Here is a 20,306-nt window from a genome sequence, read left to right as displayed (position 1 = left end):
TATATATGTCTATATCTTGTTGCTTTCGTATATCACTGTGATGTGTAGTTCTAAAAAAATGCTTAAGATGCAGCCATGAATTGAAAAAGTACATTTAATACAATTTAATCCAATTCCTGGAAATAAACTTTCTTCATACATGTGCTGTCATGTGTTGACTTTTCATCGATTTCATTTGATTTCATATGTTTATTTAATATGTCCATTTCTTTTCAAATTTTATTGCATTCTGCTGTCTTCTTTAAAAAAAAAAAATTCAAGCTCTTCAACATTTTTACATCCAGATATTTTATATGTCTGCATTTTCACCAGTTTTAAACATGTCGGGGTTCGCTTTCTTATTCACCATTATGGGTACTTTTTTCTCGAAAATAAAACACGGCATCATTTTCAGCAAATTCCTGATCTTTTAATAAGTATGGGTAAAGGCTTTTTTGAAAATTGTAAAGACCAAAGATTGGTATTTCACAAAATCGCACTTTCAACTTTTCATTTAAGTCACTTGCATGTTTCAGTATGTAAAATTATCCAAGTGTGTCATCAACTAACGTACTATGATGTCAAGAGAGAGTACCCAAAATCAAGGTAAATTGTCACCCTATCTTGATTTAGTACAAAACCTAATTAAGTGAAATCCAAGCTCGCTGACGCAGATAAACAATTGTGGCTCAGTGTCATTGTATTTACTTGTAAATGTTGAATATTAAGTATTTCTGTTCTTTTCTAGACTCCGAATGTGGATCTCTCAACTCTGAGCGATGAACCGACAGAAAGCAATTTCAAGAGAGGTAAACGCTTTTCTTGACTATACTCTATGTTTCTTTTAACCTGTACATGTAGATCTACACAACTTTGAGAAGGTCAATAATTTTGTAAAATGAAGATGTTTTGCAGGCTAACTGACTTACACACTACTTTGTTGATGATCAGTCATGCATTATTTGCACTCCCTCTCACAATAAGAAAATCCCCAACAATTGAGTCGTTTAAAAAGTCCCTTAAAAATTTTTGTTCTAGGCAACTGCCTTCATTTAATATGTCATTCTGAATTTTTGTTTGTATAAATATGTTAACTGAAATTGTGAGCGCTTTGGGCCATGTGACAAAAGCACGTTATTAATATTGAATATTATTATCATTTTTTGTCAACCAAGCAATAGAGGTGGTAGGGAATCTTTGAAAACACATTTGTTTAATGAAATTAAGCAAGTACAAGCATTTTTTAAAAGAGAGAGAACTTTGTTATTTATTGACCATTTTCTGTAATTGGGGATGAATTAACAAAGATAATGTAGTGGGTTTCACGGTAGACCATGTATCTTTTGTGGGCAGAAATAAAACTTTTTAGAAACATGATTTTCATTTTGAAATTCAGATTACTCCCCCTGACATGTGACTTTTTTGCATCCCTTCTTCAAATTGTTTTTACTCACTCATGCCTGAATGAGGAATCTTTTGGTTTGTACCCGGTGAAAAGGGCGATTTTTAGCTTTACAATGATAGGTGATACATATATGGTATCTTTGATGAAGTTACTGTATGTTAAATAACCGATTTCTCGGATTTTGTTTTTTCGGGACGATCTATTTGCATGTATCTCCTCAGGTCTTCATCTCTTCATAGCACATTATGAAATAGATTGCTCATTCAAATTACCAAATCTTTATATATTTCAACGATAGATGCATCACCGAACCGCAGCAAGCGAGGCTTCAAGCTTTTCAGGCGGCGGAGCAAGAAGGAGAAAGCGATGAGAAGCGTTAGCCTGGATGAATCTGATCTGGACAGGGCCCGCCAGCAGGCTATACGAAGCTCAGAGGGAACTTCCACCCTACCATTACCTGATCATAGAACTAATACATTGGAGGTGCCTAGCCCAGAGACACATGAACCTATTAGTGCTGGTAAGTTCTTTCGTGGTCGCTTTAAAGATAATTTAAACCCAGTTTTCATCTATGGTACTTTCTGAATAAAGTTTATTGGGAACCAGTTGGAACGTGTAAATGGAACACTCAAAGTGGTCTTGGAAGCGATCTTTAGTGGTCTTCCAAAGGTAGGTAAAAACACAAGCATTTTTAAGGAAATGTTTAGACACAGTTTTCATCTATGGTACTTTTTTTAACTAGTTTTAATTGTGGAAACCTGGGGTACATTTCATGAAAGGACATGTCAGACGTTTTATCCGACAAGTCCCATTACATCCGACAGTTACCATAGTTACAGTGCTTCTCAGAAAATCAGAATCAAGGAAAGATGTCAGGGGTCTGTTGCAGAAAGAGTTGCGTTTAAACGCAAGTCAAAATATCAATCGCAAGTCCCAAATGCTCGCTGATGATTGGTTGAAAATCAAGTTGCGAATTATTTTTATAGTTGTGATTGATTGCAACTCTTGAAATCATTATATTTAGAGTTGCGATTGATTGCAACTCTTTCTGCAACAGGCAACAGATCTGACAACTTGTCGGACAAAAATGTTGATGAAACACCCCCCTGAGGAGTGTTTCATCAACATTTTCATCCGACAAGTTGTCAGATCTGGGGCCCGTCTTCCAAAGAGTTGCGATTGATCCGACCAATCGCAACTATGGAAAGCCAGCAATGTCAACGTCTAAAGTACATGTTTGTTCAAAATATCTTCTAGAAATAATGTGTATTCATACATTCAGCGTTTTCCTGACAATCAAGTATACTTCTCTTTGTTTTCAAATGAAATTGAGTAAAATTGAGCAAAAAGACAACCGGATGTGGTAGAAACTCAGAGTGAAATACCATCACCAGTGACCATGAGTGCGAGTAACCTCACTTGCAGAACTTTAGTTTGAATTTTTTTTTTTTCAACAATTAACTCTTTTTTAAATATTTGGATCCTTAATTTTCATTATCTATTGCTCTCTCGTGTACTATTTTTCATTCAGAATCCTTAACAAGGAGAAGTAAGAGGAATCTGTTTGGTTTCTTGAAGCACCAGAAGAGCAACCTCACTTCTAAAAGTCCAGTTGCCAAAGATTTTTTTAGCCATTGACTCTTCTGTAAAAAAAAAAAAAATCAATTTTAGGTATCTAGTGCTCTCTCTTGGTAATGTTTTTCTTACAGAAAGAGCAACCTCACTTCAGAAAGCCTGGTTGCTATCAAATCTTTTCTTCAGCCATTTATTCTGTTGTGAAAATTTGAATCTTGAATGTTTTTTTTATTTTTATTTTTTCGATGACTCTTTTTTATGAGAAGTAAGAGGAATCTGTTTGGTTTCTTGAAGTGCCAGAAGAGCAACCTCACTTCCAAAAGTTTAGTTGCCAAAGTTTTTTTTCAACCATTGACTCTTCTTTGGAAATTTGAATCTTAAATTGTTTGATATCTAGCGCCGTCTCTTGGTACTGATTTTTCATTCTGAATGATTCAGAACCCTCACCAAGGAGAAGCTAGAGGAAACACGTTTCGTGAAGCTTCAGAAGAGTATCGTCTCTTTCGAAAGTTTAGTTGCCTAAGATATTTTCAGCCATTAACTCTTGTGAAAATGTAAATCTTGAATTGTTTGATATCTAGCGCCGTCTCTTGGTACTGATTTTTCGTTCAGAATCCTCACCAAGGAGAAGTAAGAGGAAACTGTTTGGTTTCTTGAAGCGTCAGAAGAGTAAAGAGAGGCAGTACAGCTCACAGGGTAGCTTACAACCTAAAGCAGCCAAGGGTAAAGCCCAACCTGTCGTCCATAGACAGAATCTTACAGTACCATCGGGACAACCTAGGTCAGCTAGTACAGGTTAGTTACACAGCGCCCTTATGTGGGTGACTTTGGTTTTTTATGCATGCTTGTTTGACATGGATAGAAAAGAGATTGGTTAGGTCAGCTTGGACAGGTTAGCAGGCCTATAGTGGAGGCTGGTACTTCTGAGTAATTTTGCCGCAGGATGAAACCTTCTTCCATATACTCTGTACAAGAGATTTGGCCCAAGGCCTAGACCAAGGACAGCAAAATGTGACCCTGAGGCCACCCTTGACTATATCCCTGCAGCTCATTAAAACAGTCCCTCTTTTGGATGCCTATGATTATAGCATTATGCTTGGATATGGGTATAGACGTATGACCTGTTTGATTCGGTTTTAGGTTTAGCTTTTTTTGGTAGGGATTTGTAGGGATTCAAAAACACATTTAAAGATGTGTGCATGCACAATCCCCTTAAACTGTAGGACTGGATAATACTTTTAAAATCTTTATTATCTGTCCCCCGTTTATGATTAATATTATTATTATTTTTTTTTTTTTGGGGGGGGGGGCAGAAAGGTAGTTGCTTTAGGAGATAGGCAAGATTCTTATACCAGTTGAACGTAATGCCCAAACTTGCTGGTAAAGCCATTTTGCATGTTTGCATCTTCAAGTCGCAGTGACCAATCACCCAAGTTAAAGATCTCGTGACTGTTGTTGTATGGTTATCAGTGTTGTCACAACGGTAGTCAGCACCTGTAGGAATCTCTCAAATTTGAGACCAGAGCCCCGTCTCACAAAGAGTTACGATTGATCAGATCAACCCCAACTATGGAAAGCCAGCCACACCAACATCTAAAATGCATGTTTGTTCAAAATATTTTCCAGATGTGATGTATAATCGTTCATTCATTGTTTCCTTGAAAATGTGCTTCTTTGTGTTTACAAACGACATCATGCAGATTTCCTGGAGAAAAAATTATGACATTGTTGGATTTCCTTATAGTTCAAGCTAGTCAGATTAATCATACCTCTGTGTAAGACGGGTTCCTGGACTTACAGGAGAATGAAACCTTTGGAACAAGATAGCCTGTGTGAAAACAGAAAAATCAAAGAAACAGAACGAAAGTTTGAGAAAATCGGACAAATAATGAGAAAGTTATGAGCATTTGAATATTGCGATCACTAATGCTATGGAGATCCTCAAATTGGCAATGCGACATAGATGTGTGATGTCACTTATGAACATCAATCCCCATTACTTTAGTATATATTTCACTTAAATTGCTTCTTTTATCACATCTATCAGTAGATCATGTGGTCTCTCTAAAGGAGGGTGTGTAATACATACAACCCTATAGTCCATCAAAGGGAAATTTGTTCACATGTGACATCACACATCATTGTCGCATTGCCAATGAGAGGATCTCCATAGCATTAGTGATTGCAATATTCAAATGCTCATAACTTTCTTGTTATTTGTCCAATTTTTTCAAACTTTCTTTGTTCTTATTCTTTGATTTTTCTGTTTCGACACAAGCCTACTTATTCCAAAGGTTTCATTCCCCTTTAATTATATCACATCTGCCCGTACATTACCGATGTACCCACTGACAAAAAAAAGGATAAGAAAATGTTATTATTTAATACTTAGCCTATTTTAGTCTGATATCATTTGCAAGAGAGATTAGAATTACATCTTTTGATAGAAAGAGCATTTTGTTTTGTACCTTGTGAGTAAAAAAAGGCAATAGTTTGAAAATAACTAAATGCTTAAAAAGGATAGCATAACTGTGAATGGAAATACAGCGTAGTTGGTTGTATACAGATGCATTTTGACTGAATTACATATTTTAATTGGAGTGTGTAAACATACTAGGACGAAATACTCTCTTTCAAATTGATTTTGAATTTTGAAATGAATTTGCTTTGGTACCTTATCTTTGAAGTAAATGGAAACTTTTTTAATGCAATTATTATGGACTGGCACAATAGTTGCTTGTATGAATATGGTTTTATTTATCATACATATTGTAGATAAAGTTTTATCTAATTGTTTGGAATAGAATTATTATCATTCATGTGATTTTGCACCAGTATGCATGCTCTTGATGTTTGACATTAATTTGACCCCTCATTTTTTCTCACATGTTTTGTGATTTTTTTCCTTTCTCTTTTCTTCTTTGTCTTCCCCTTACCTTTTTCCTTCTTCCCGTCAATCTTTCCATCCTATCTTTCCATCCTATCTTCATGAACCCGCCATCTTCCCATGTTTTACCATTCTTGTACCATTCATTGTTTTAAAATCATTTTTTAAAACCCGTCATGAATCATATATGACATCCATATTATTAATCGTCATGTTTTTCTCTCCTAACTTGGTAACGTTAAAACTAATAATGTTTATGTTCATTTATGTTATATTGTTTCATACTGCATGCTGATCACTCTTTTCCTGCTTCTACTATATTTTATTAATTTTCACTGTATCCACAATCCCTTCTTGCTACTAATATATTCTAATGCACTGATAAAAATGGTATCAAATATGAATGAACATATTTATTCATATGTCATCCCTCATCGACAATTCTTGTACATCTTTAATAAATCCTTTCTTCTTCCATTGAACTTTAATTCCTCACCATCGTTTCATGCATACATCTCCATGAAAATATAATTTGATTTTGCTTTTTTTATAATGGTATTGGAAATACTGTCTTTTTATGTTCATTATGTGGTTTACAAAATGTCCCATCCATTGTGTAACCAAATACAAAATAAATACTAACCATACCCATGTATACAAACAAACTTTCACATATCAACCTTGATTGATAAATTAAAAACCATATATATACCGGGGGTAATTTACATTTTACATCATTCAAAATGAATCTTTGCAATGGATGAAATTCTACATACATTCATTCTGTATTCTATATTAAAGAGGATATCGAGGTTCACCTTCGTCCCCATGACAACATAGATACCAGACCACGCCCATTATCCATGTGACTACTCCACCCCTCCCTGAAACGCTTCCCTCTGCCGATGTCCACCCCTTACAAGAAAATCACCTTCAAACTTCGGTTAAATCTCTCATGACATGGCATGTTTTCAGACATTATCAGCGCTGGTGATCGATAGCGCTATCATTCGCCAGTGGTGATCAGTAGATTGTTACGTACACCTGCTAGCTATCACCACTTGCAATAGATGGCAATAGGCAATCAGTATTATGTCATTCAGACTTTTTCGTCACTTGCGATATATTGCAATAGGTGATGTCATTCAGATATTATCACTACATGCAGGAGATTGCTAGAGGCTTTCAGTATCATGTTATTCAGACATTATTACCACTTGCGAGAGATATCAAGAGGCGATCAGTAGCATGTTGTTCACTTTATTGCCAATTGCGATTGATCGCCTAAGTACATGTAACATGTCAATAGACGTTAATGCCACTTGTGAACAATGTACATTGTTAATACTAGCGATTTTAAGGTCTGCCCATTCACAATTAGGGATGATCAGTAACAAAATCGTAACTTGTTATCCATGTGGACTCAAGTAGTTATAGATCGTGAGTGATGATTGATTAGTTTTCACTAGAGTTAAAGGAGTATTTAGATCTGTGACGGATGGAGATCGATAATGATAATGTTATGTTAATTTGGCAATAACTTGTGATTAGGGGAATAGACTCTGATTCCTTCTGTTATTCCTTCGGACGATATTTACTTTTAATAGGCTGTTAATCATCATGAGATTGTTAAAACATGGAAGGATTATGTTAACCAAGTCCACTTTTCTTTGATAGACACTAACCTGGACCTTGACAGTCTTACTGTACTAAAAAGTTATTTGCCCTTGTAAAGGACTAGAGATATTTTTCAGAGTTCTTTTATTTGTTATTGTAGAAATTTACAGAAATATGTATTCATGACATATGCTTTTATTACGTGGGATGTACACTTTATATTTCATGGACTTGAAAAAAAATCTAAATTGGCTGTTAATTGTGATGAGCCAAATATTAGATATATTTTCTAACCAAAGGTTAAACAATTAAATCTCAAAAGATTTGATTAAAACCTTTTACATTTATATTTCAATCCACAAGGTTTTATTTTACATCTGATATTTGGCTGGGTACTGTTCACTTGTTATAAAGACACTCATATTTGGCACTTTAAAGAGAAATACCAGTAGTTGCAGTAAACACTTATTTCATGAGAAAGTCTGTAAAGCCAGGCTTAATTGTCAGTTTATCATCGACGATCTAGATCTGGTACAGTTACATAAACTGAACTTTATTTGTGAAATCTTGAAATCTACGCTAAAAATTTTCACACTGAAGATCACCAACACAGATAGGCCTACATGGGACAGTATTATTATTGCTGGAATAAACACCTGACGGAAGTGACCGAATCCGCGCTTATTTTGCTTATTTCTCAATTACACAATTTCTTCCAGAATCCTTTGGCACATATTTTTTATTCATACAAACAGACACTTAGGTGGTCATTGTATTAGATTCTGTAAAAAGTCATTTTGAGATCGTTACCAAAAGTGGAATTTATCTTTAACCAATAACAGGTTTAGGGTGAAGACTAGACACCAAAAGGCTCTGTCTGTGTTAAAGGTAAATGCCAGTTTTGGTAACGATATCAAAATGAGTTCGTACAGAATCCAATGAGATGACCACCAAAGTGTCTGTTTATAAATGAGAAATAGGCCTATGTGCCAAAGGATTCTGGAAGATATTTGTAATTGCTGAGAAATTAGCAAATAAACCCAGGATTCAGGTCAAGCGTCGGGCACGACAATCAAAGCAGTAATAATACACTGTCCCACGTGCGCTTATCTGTGTTGGTGATCTTCGGTGTGAACATTTTTCAGCGTAGATTTCAAGATTTCACAACGTTCATTTTATGTAACTGTATCAGATCTAGATCCTTGATGGTATACTGACAATTAAGCCTTGTTTTACTTTCTCATGAAATCATTGCTTACTGCAACAACTGGCATTTCTCTTTAAATAAGAACCAGCCACAGCACATCGTGAATATACATACATGTAGTCTCACTATCAAATTCAGACTCTGCAGAAATAAGGGTCTGTACCTGCAGCCCGGGGGGGCCACTTACATTGGCGAGTGGATACCATGTGCGACCAAAAAAAAGACGTAAAAAGGATGTCTTTTTCACGATAGGGCACGTTACGTACGTAACGTGATAAGGGTGTCAAAAACACAAAAATAATGAAAAAAGGGTATCTATTTCACTCGGAAAATTATGTGTTTAGGGTCGAATTTGCGGGGATGATAAAACAAAATTAAATGTTTTATAAAGGATGTCCTTTTTGCCCCAACACTTCGTGTTTAGAGTCCGATTTGCTTGAGGTGTAGAAAGTGGGGTCGTATTAAACCAAATAGGGTAAGCCGACGACCGAAGGACCCGTAACAATAAAATATTCCTGTACTTGTTTAGGAGTTCATTTCAGGGAATATTTGCCAAGAGTATCGTTTTGTTTCCAATACTTGTTAAGGGTAGGGTTTCACACGCCAATACTTGTTAAGGGGTGCATTTTCTGAATATGGAAATCACATGTTTAGGGTGCTTTTCGAGACCCATGGTCGCGCATGGTATCCACTCGTGAATGGAAGTGGCCCCCCCGGGACCTGCAGGCTAGCTATTCACCCTTTGATCTGGATTTAGTCTCAATTCTGGGAATTTAGAGTGTGAATGGAAAGTGAATAGATGATTGAAAATAATTTAGGTTGAGATAGTTATGTTTGAAAATCATATTTGAAGTCACTTAGTTTGTTGTGTGAAATGAAGAATTTTCATCAAATGATTTTAATGGAATTTATCAGTAAATTTCTTTGCTGAAAATCATCATTTGACTTCTAAGTTAGTCATCAGTTTGGGTTGCTAAATGAGGAATGTTTCTTGGAAATGATATGCACTATTAATATGATAATCATGCCAACTGAAATGAGTAATAAAATTAAATACAAAGCAATATTCCTTGCTTTGCAAAATTATGAATTTATAGTGGTACTAAAATTACAAATGAGAGATTTCCAAAAATGGTAATATTAGATATTAAATCAGGTTCAAACATGTGCTTTGATTTTTGAATACACGGTATAAATGTTTTTAGTGACATCACTCTCGATTATATTACTGGTAGCATTTAACTGATTAACTGATTTCAGTTCAAAGAAGATTCAAATCAATACATTTTGTTTTCACACTTCTTAATTAGGGTGAATTATCTGATTCTGTGATTGATAAGGTGACTGAACTTTCCCTGTGTTGAAAAGCATTCAAGAATTTGATGGCTTTTTTACATAAATCCCAGAAAAATGCTACATTTGCTTCATATCTTTTGCCATTTTATAGGTGTAGGTACATTTTTAAAAGCCTTTATTTTGTAAATGTTCTGAGAGAAGACCCATATTTATTACATTTCGTATGCGCAAGTTAAATGAGCTGGTCTCAATATAATTTGTATTTTTTTTCTCCATTTGTGTACAGTTTTTTTTTTGGGGGGGGAGGGTTAGGAATTTTTATATTCTAGAACATCATACTCAGAAGTAATTTGCATTGTCGATTAATGATTTTTTAAGAAAACGTGTACACTGCAGAAATCAGGGGTGTTAATTGAAATCTACACTATTAATTGTTGTGTGACGTGATACTGCACCAAGTGTGGTGTCAATTTCAACACCAATTGGTGTCATTCTGTTTGTTAAATCATTGCTATCTAGTGTTATGTTCAATCTCAACATTTGGTGTAATTTTAACACCTGGTTGGTGCAGTTTTGTTTTTACACCATGCAGTTCTCTCAACGCACTTACTGGTGTTAATTTTAACACCTTTTGTTTTTACTTTATGCATTTCTCTCGACGCACTGACTGGTGTTAATTTAAACACCTTGTGGTTTTACGCAGTAAAACAATCTGTGCGTATCGTGAAGAGAATCATTCTTATTTCTGTTCATAAGAAATTATCTATAATCTAGAAATTAGAACTGTGATAATAAGTAGCATTGTAGCAATTGTGATATTTGGAAATGTACACTGAACTAGTTAATCAATTTCACTGTACAGTTAACAATGTACTTTTATGAATGTTAATGAAATTTAAAGCCTTGATTATATTAAATTTATCTAATTTCATAAGGTATACCAAAGGTTGGTTTTTTTTCTATTCTAATGCCGGATCTTTCGGAATTGTCTTTCATGCAATGTTATGTATGCCCAGCCCACACTATTTATTAATGCCCTGTTTTCATGAAACCTATTATGAATGATGAATCTACTATCGCTGGAAACTAATGTCAAAATTTTCCTTAAAAAAAAATCCCGTAAAAAAAGAAATCCATGGGACTTATATAATAGAGCCCCGTACACCTGCTATAAAAATAACACCTGGGGATATTTTCATCCGAGAAGTTGTCAGATCTGACATCTTTCCATGATTTTGATTGGCTGAGAGGCACTGTTCCTATGGTAACTGTCGGATAAAACGGGACTTGTCGGATAAAACGTCCGACAAGTCCTTTCATGAAACGCTCCCCAGATCGTGGGGTGGGGCTCGTTTTTAACATGGGATAATGATGATTATTCTTATTTGCATTCAATCATTAAAATTAACTGTGATGAATACCGTACCTCAGTTTATGTTGAAGGAAGAAGCTCTGAATAAAGGATGCAAGGGTCATTATATTGAACATCTGATAGGAAGACATTTCCTCATAACCTGGGGGGTATTTCACAAAGATTTCTGTATGACGTACATGTAGGTCGCACTTAAATGCCGATGTGTACGTGATATGCAATGCGCAGTCTTATTGATCAATTCGCAGTATTGCACGTCCTCTTGACATGATTTGACCAATGCGGTCATGCCTTTTATATCGGGCGCAGCTATACATTTAAAGGGGAAGTTCACCCTGACAAAAAGTTTATTGTAAAAATAGCAGAAAAAATAATAAAAAATATTGCCGAAGGTTTGAGAAAATTTCATCAAATAATTAAAAAGTTATTAGAATTTCAATTATTTGATTTGTGACGTCATATGCGAGCAGCATTCCTACATAGCGAATGGTAAAAAATCAATGAAATGTCATTTTCTCAGAAAGTTGAAAATGGTTGTCACTGTAACTTTTGTATATCAATAGACAAATCATTTCACCCCCGATCATGAATAGAAAACAAAATTAAGTCATCAGGAACCATGCAAAATTTGAAATTCATGCATTTTATATTACATAACACATGAGGCAGCTGCTCGTTTATGACGTCACAAATCCAAAACTTTGAACTCTAATAACTTTCTTACCCTTTAACGGATTTTCCTCAAACCTTCACCAATATTTTTTACTATTTTTTCTGCTATTTTTACAACAAAGTTTTTTTCAGGGTGAACTTCCCCTTTAATTATGACTCTAAAGTCATAATTAGATATTAATGAAACACCCCCCTGATGTGAAAAAAATATACAAGAATGTCATTCATAGGCTACAGTGGTGCTCAAAGGTTAGTGAGCCCCACCAGACAATAAATATATTTAACGTGTTCAATTACTGACATGTTTTAGATATTTCATTGAGAAGTCAGGTGAAAAATTATTACATTCAATAAGTTTGTTTCTCTGAGCTCAGGGGAGAGTTTCATCAATATTTTCATCCGACAAGTTGTCAGATCTGACATCTTTCCTTGATTCTGATTGGCTGAGAGGCACTGTTGCTATGGTAACTGTCGGATAAGCTGGTACTTGTCGGATAAAATGTCCGACAAGTCCTTTCATGAAATAAAATAATGTAGTGTTGTTGTCTAATTTTAACACTTGGTGTAAAGGAGTGCTTTTTCGTTGTGAGGTTCATTAACTTCTGAGCACAACTTTACATGTATTTGTTATCAATGATTTATATTCTAGCATACTTTATTGGAACTAGAAATCAAATTTCTGAATCACTTACTGTACATAGAGCTCCATGTACTGTGGAAAAGTGCCTGCTTATGGAGTATCAGGGCCCTGTCTTACAAAGAGTTGTGATTGATCCAATTAATCTCACCTATGGACATCCCATCAATGTCATAATCCTTCATATGGGACCTGTGCACTATGTCCCTTGGAAACGAAGAGGAGCATGTGTGTTTCATATAGCTGTTCTTCAGTTACGAATAATTTACAAGCAATTGGTGTCCATTTCTTAAGAACTAAATCAATGCCAATGTGAATCTGTTGTTTGTCATTTGCCATAAGAAAGGATCACCAGTCGTTCATAAAGTCATTGGTAACTTACGGACAGCTGTATGAGACACAATCTTGGTGTGAAAGAAATGATGCATGCACAAGTATTTAGTTGTAGATAATAATAATATACAGTTCTTGTACAGCGCATATAAATATATCACAATTATGAATAATGTCTCTATGTGCCTCCAAAGGGCTTTTATTACCCCAACTGTAGCTTGGCAACCGTAATTACTAAGATTACAGCTTACACGCATTTCAAGGAATAAATTCCTGCCAGGTACCCATTCACCTCACTTGGGTTGAGTGCAGCACAATGTGGATAAATTTCTTTTCGAAGGAAATTACGCCATGGCTGGGAATCGAACCCACGACCCTCTGTTTCAAAGTCCGGACACTAATCCACTGGGCCACAACGCTCCACAATAGAAAGCACTTGCATCGACATTGTAGATGTTGGCGTTATTGGATTTCAATAGTTGCCATTGATCAGATCAATTGCAGCTCTTTGTAAAACAGGGCTCATATCATATTTAATAAAGCTCTTTGGAATGATTCTCAGCTGCAGGTATATTTATCTCTTGAATTAATTTTGTGATATAAAAACATCAGTCATGCTTAGTGCTGATGCGCACTTGATCATTTAACGTCCAGCCTTGTTGATTAATTTCAGTAGCGCAAGTCCTCTTAAGCTGTGATGCCTTTTATTAATTTTGGCTTGCAACTGGACATTTAAGCGCGACTCAAAGTCATATTCACCTCTCTGTGACTCACCCCCAGTAGGCAGTTTATGACAATGATAAGTTTTAGAGTAAAAAAGCTGAAAAATTATTATAATGATCCAAGGGTTTTTTTAAGGGAACCATAGAATTGAATGAATAAAATAATAAAAAATGTCTTTTCAAAGTAATCAGTGTCTGTTTGTGTATTTGCTTTAAAATTTGACTAGTGAAGTTTCAACCATTTTGTTGTACTGTAAGTAGAGGTCATTTCACTAAAATGCTTAGAAAGCATGCTAGTAAGTAATTATACAGAGGATCGATGGTGGAGGCATGCTCATGTTTATCAATCACATTTCACTGAAAAGTAAGCTGCTTACATAGTACACCTTTCATTTGTAGTGTAAAACAAACAGGCAAACATATAAATAAAAGCCCAGCAACATTAGGTAATCATTACCAAACAATCTGATAAAAGAAACATTGATTGTACATGCACTTTCCTTGAAATGGATATTTGAGAATGCTCGTTATCCCCCTTCAATCCATAAACATTTGTTTTAAAGGGAAGTTCAGACCGACATAAGATTGATTTTAATAAAGCGGATCAAGAATCAAAATGCATTAGCAAAAGTTTGGTGAAATTGTTTCAAAGGAGTTATGGTTTTAGTTTTGACTTTGTGGCATCACAAGCACGCATCTCATATGTCTCTTGATATGAATTCCATGAATGGGAATTTTGTCACAATATTGAAGGAAATTTTATTTGTGCATTCAATATGATAATAATAATATCGATGATAATGATTGCATATTTACCTGGGGTAGCCACTTCAGTTCCACAGCACAGAGTGGATTCATTTCTTGCTGAAGGAAAACACGCCACGGCTAGGATTAGAACCCACGACCCTCTGTTTGAAAGGCGAGAGTCAGAACCACTAGACCACAATGCGCCCACTTATATCGGGGTCCACCCGCCAGTCATAAGGACCACTGGTCATAATACCCGCTAGTTATAAGGACCGCTAGTCATAATAGTCATAAGGGTCGCTATTCATAAGGGGCTTTGTTCATAGAGGTCGCAAGTCATAATCAACGATGGGGTTCGCCATTCATAATCAAACAAGAGGGTCGCTAGTCATAATAAAGGAAGAGGGTCGCCAGTCATAAGGAGGAAAAGGGTTCGTTGATCATAAGGGTCGCCATTCATAATAGTGGATGAGGGTCGCCAGTCATAATAGTAGAAGGGGTTCGCCAGTCATAATGGTAGATGAGGGTCGCTATTCATAATAGTAGAAAGGGTTCGCCAATCATAATAATGGATGAGGGTCGCCAGTCATAATAGTAGAAGGGGTTCGCCAGTCATAATGGTAGATGAGGGTCGTTAGTCATAATAGTAGATGGGGTTCGCCAGTCATAATAATGGATGAGGGTCGCCAGTCATAATATTAGAAGGGGTTCGCCAGTCATAATGGCAGATGAGGGTCGCTAGTTATAATAGTAGATGGGGTTCGCCAGTCATAATAATAGATGAGGGTCGCCAGTCATAATATTAGAAGGGGTTCGCCAGTCATAATGGCAGATGAGGGTCGCTACTCATAATAGTAGAAGGGGTTCGCCAGTCATAATAATGGATGAGGGTCGCCAGTCATAATATTAGAAGGGGTTCGCCAGTCATAATGGCAGATGAGGGTCGCTAGTCATAATAGTAGATGGGGTTCGCCAGTCATAATGGTAGATGAGGGTCGCTATTCATAATAGTAAAAAGGGTTCGCCAGTCATAATAATGGATGAGGGTCGCCAGTCATAATAGTAGAAGGGGTTCGCCAGTCATAATGGTAGATGAGGGTCGTTAGTCATAATAGTAGATGGGGTTCGCCAGTCATAATAATGGATGAGGGTCGCCAGTCATAATATTAGAAGGGGTTCGCCAGTCATAATGGCAGATGAGGGTCGCTAGTCATAATAGTAGATGGGGTTCGCCAGTCATAATAGTGGATGAGGGTCGCTATTCATAATAGTAGAAAGGGTTCGCCAGTCATAATAATGGATGAGGGTCGCCAGTCATAATATTAAAAGGGGTTCGCCAGTCATAATGGCAGATGAGGGTCACCAGTCATAATAGTAGAAGGGGTTCGCCAGTCATAATGGTAGATGAGGGTCGCTATTCATAATAGTAGAAAGGGTTCGCCAGTCATAATAATGGATGAGGGTCGCCAGTCATAATAGTAGAAGGGGTTCGCCAGTCATAATGGTAGATGAGGGTCGTTAGTCATAATAGTAGATGGGGTTCGCCAGTCATAATAATGGATGAGGGTCGCCAGTCATAATATTAGAAGGGGTTCGCCAGTCATAATGGCAGATGAGGGTCGCTAGTCATAATAGTAGATGGGGTTCGCCAGTCATAATAATGGATGAGGGTCGCCATTCATAATCAAACAAGAGGGTCGCTAGTCATAATAAAGGAAGAGGGTCGCCAGTCATAAGGAGGAAAAGGGTTCGTTGATCATAAGGGTCGCCATTCATAATAGTGGATGAGGGTCGCTAGTCATAATAGTAGATGGGGTTCGCCAGTCATAATAGTGGATGAGGGTCGCTATTCATAATAGTAGAAAGGGTTCGCCAGTCATAATAATGGATGAGGGTCGCCAGTCATAATATTAAAAGGGGTTCGCCAGTCATAATGGCAGATGAGGGTCGCCAGTCATAATAGTAGAAGGGGTTCGCCAGTCATAATGGTAGATGAGGGTCGCTATTCATAATAGTAGAAAGGGTTCGCCAGTCATAATAATGGATGAGGGTCGCCAGTCATAATAGTAGAAGGTGTTCGCCAGTCATAATGGTAGATGAGGGTCGTTAGTCATAATAGTAGATGGGGTTCGCCAGTCATAATAATGGATGAGGGTCGCCAGTCATAATATTAGAAGGGGTTCGCCAGTCATAATGGCAGATGAGGGTCGCTAGTCATAATAGTAGATGGGGTTCGCCAGTCATAATAATGGATGAGGGTCGCCATTCATAATCAAACAAGAGGGTCGCTAGTCATAATAAAGGAAGAGGGTCGCCAGTCATAAGGAGGAAAAGGGTTCGTTGATCATAAGGGTCGCCATTCATAATAGTGGATGAGGGTCACCAGTCATAATAGTAGAAGGGGTTCGCCAGTCATAATGGTAGATGAGGGTCGCTATTCATAATAGTAGAAGGGGTTCGCCAGTCATAATGGCAGATGAGGGTCGCTAGTCATAATAGTAGATGGGGTTCGCCAGTCATAATAGTGGATGAGGGTCGCCAGTCATAATATTAAAAGGGGTTCGCCAGTCATAATGGCAGATGAGGGTCGCCAGTCATAATAGTAGAAGGGGTTCGCCAGTCATAATGGTAGATGAGGGTCGCTATTCATAATAGTAGAAAGGGTTCGCCAGTCATATTAATGGATGAGGGTCGCCAGTCATAATAGTAGAAGGGGTTCGCCAGTCATAATGGTAGATGAGGGTCGTTAGTCAGAATAGTAGATGGGGTTCGCCAGTCATAATAATGGATGAGGGTCGCCAGTCATAATATTAGAAGGGGTTCGCCAGTCATAATGGCAGATGAGGGTCGCTAGTCATAATAGTAGATGGGGTTCGCCAGTCATAATAATAGATGAGGGTCGCCAGTCATAATATTAGAAGGGGTTCGCCAGTCATAATGGCAGATGAGGGTCGCTAGTCGTAATAGTAGATGGGGTTCGCAAGTCATAATAATAGATGAGGGTCGCCAGTCATAATATTAGAAGGGGTTCGCCTGACATAATGGCAGATGAGGGTCGCTAGTCATAATAGTAGATGGGGTTCGCCAGTCATAATAGTGGATGAGGGTCGCTATTCATAATAGTAGAAAGGATTCGCCAGTCATAATAATGGATGAGGGTCGCCAGTCATAATATTAAAAGGGGTTCGCCAGTCATAATGGTAGATGAGGGTCGCTCGTCATAATAGTAGCTGGGGTTCGCCAGTCATAATAATGGATGAGGGTCGCCATTCATAATCAAACAAGAGGGTTGCTAGTCATAATAAAGGAAGAGGGTCGCCAGTCATAAGGAGGAAAAGGGTTCGTTGATCATAAGGGTCGCCATTCATAATAGTGGATGAGGGTCACCAGTCATAATAGTAGAAGGGGTTCGCCAGTCATAATGGTAGATGAGGGTCGCTATTCATAATAGTAGAAAGGGTTCGCCAGTCATAATAATGGATGAGGGTCTCTAGTCATAATATTAGAAGGGGTTCGCCAGTCATAATGGCAGATGAGGGTCGCTAGTCATAATAGTAGAAGGGGTTCGCCAGTCATAATAATGGATGAGGGTCGCCAGTCATAATATTAGAAGGGGTTCGCCAGTCATAATGGCAGATGAGGGTCGCTAGTCATAATAGTAGATGGGGTTCGCCAGTCATAATAATGGATGAGGGTCGCCAGTCATAATAGTACATTGTAAAAAATTAGGTGCTAATTTAGCGCTTACAGTGATTGTATAGTGATTGCACTGGGAGTGTTGGTTTTCTAGTTTAAATTTGAACTAGAAAATCAGCACTAGTAGTGCAGTCACTATACAAGCACTGTAAGTGCTGAATTAGCAATTAATTTTTACAGTGTAGTAGGGGTTTGCTAGTCATAATAGTAGATGAGGGTCGCTAGTCTTATTAGTAGAAGAGGGTCGCTAACCATGATAGTGGAAGGGGTTCGCCTGTCAGTAGAAGGGAACTTTGCTACATAATAGCTGAGGTGGGCGCAAAGCGTGAGAACACAAAAAAATGTGATTTTCAAGCCTAATATGTATTATATTGTAGTTCAAAAAGGGTATTTAATTTCGAATAAGAGCACATTTTTATTTTGAAAAATGGGATTTTTTTTAAATCATAACCAGCAGGAGCTATTAAAAATGACACCCTTTAGAAAGATAAATTATCTCATGTTATTGACATTACTTTTGTGACCATCCTGAAATGTTTTGTTGGACTTCAAGAACAGTATTTAGTTTTGAAAAAAGAGCACATTTCATTTTGCCAAAAGGCTTTTTCCTTTTGAAAAAGGGCATTTTTTTTTACCTACGGCGATTTTTTTTTCATCATAACCAGCAGAAGTTGTTAGAAATGACACCCTCCCCTAAAAAAAAATCAAATTATCTTTAGGCGAAAAGGTGTAGATTGTGAATGATTCCAATAACAAGGAAATCTTCTTTGAATATATGCATTTAAGATAGTGTTGACCTAAACCTGTACCACAGTATTTTCTAAAAGCATTTTTTTTAATAGAGGTTTTTTTTTAAGAAAAATGTCTTTTCTATCTATATTATCCTTTTTTTTAGTTGTGTTGAATATGATATGAGCATGAAATTATTCCTTCATATTATATATTTCATTTTTTGAAAAGGAAAAAAAAACAAATATTCATTGTTTACAGGACACTCATTTTGTAAAGGATTTGGAAGAAAGCATCTTAAAGGAGTGGGAGGAAGGTTTTTTCTCATATATATCATCTAATGCAATGCTATATTATTTGATAAAAACATACAACTTGTTATTAAGAGAGTAAAATGCGACACTGATGGAAAGTATGTTCCTTATTTCATTGATTTCATTGTATGGGCAAAATGACCCTAAATTTTTTAGATGTATTGAAAGTATCTTATTGGACTATGATGATTCTTCATAAAATCCTATGTGGTGATTGGAACCTGGTCCAAAGTTTTGAGTCGGTGAGTTAATTTAGTTGATCCATGGCGTCAGTTAAATCCAAATCCAAAATGTTATACTTGGAGACAGCCCACACCATTGAAGCAAAGTAGAAAACATTATTTTTTGATATCTTCAGATATTATTTCTTTGGTTAGAAAATGTGATATTTTTATTTTTTTTTTATTTTTTTTTTAAAACAAGTGCACACCTAGTTACCAATAATGCATACAGCATTTCCATTTATTTGAAAGCAGGATAAAAGAGCATTGTAGATTAAATGCCTTGCTCACGGGCATAGCTGCTGCGGCCGGGGATCGAACCCCGGACTTTCCATGTATAGCCAGGCGCCTTAGACCACTCGGCCACGGCACCTCCACGATATCCTAAATATTGATTTAGGATATCGTACCGATCACACAATGATCAGTTTAGAGATTGTGTTAGCTAAATGTTTCTACAGTATCTTGATATTGTCTTCATGGTAAAGCTTTTGAAACTGTTAGAAAAGAGAAACTCAGATTTATTATTGATTATCAGTTGTTTTTTTATACACTGTTCATAGGCGGATCTAGGGGGTCCGAGGGGCCCACCCCCCCCCCCCCCATTGGCGGAGCAAAAAAATTAAAAGGGGGAAGAAAGAAAGAAAGAAAGAAAGAGAGAAAAAAAAAGAAAAAGAAGGGAAAAGAGAGGAGAAAAAAGAAGGGGAAACACAAGAAGAGGAAGACGAGTGAATAAAATAAGATGAGGGGAAGCCTAGGAAAATGATTTTTAAAATCCTTAATGTCACTATAAAAAAAAATCTCTTGCGCTTCTCGCTTGCATTGCATGTAAGGTGATTTACATATCAATATGGAGATTGAAATATTAAAATTTGAAGTCAACATAGAAAACATATT

At 36.8% G+C, this 20,306-nt stretch overlaps 1 protein-coding gene across 1 annotated transcript in view; it reads left to right on the top strand.

The window, feature by feature from the left end:
- The window catches only part of LOC121419835 (phospholipid transfer protein C2CD2L-like), a 100,689-nt gene that overhangs the window by 65,858 nt on the left and 14,525 nt on the right, over positions 1-20,306 (top strand). The window contains exons 16-18 of the mRNA XM_041614297.1: positions 728-788; positions 1,683-1,904; positions 3,572-3,754. Of these exons, the coding sequence (XP_041470231.1) occupies positions 728-788; positions 1,683-1,904; positions 3,572-3,754 (466 nt within the window). The remainder of the gene's footprint in view (positions 1-727; positions 789-1,682; positions 1,905-3,571; positions 3,755-20,306) is intronic.

This window comes from Lytechinus variegatus, chromosome 8 (assembly GCF_018143015.1).
Source record: "Lytechinus variegatus isolate NC3 chromosome 8, Lvar_3.0, whole genome shotgun sequence".
NCBI classification, from domain to species: Eukaryota; Metazoa; Echinodermata; class Echinoidea; order Temnopleuroida; family Toxopneustidae; genus Lytechinus; species Lytechinus variegatus.
The sequence above is the reverse complement of the archived record's forward strand: the minus strand, read 5'-3'. Positions and strand labels throughout refer to the sequence as shown.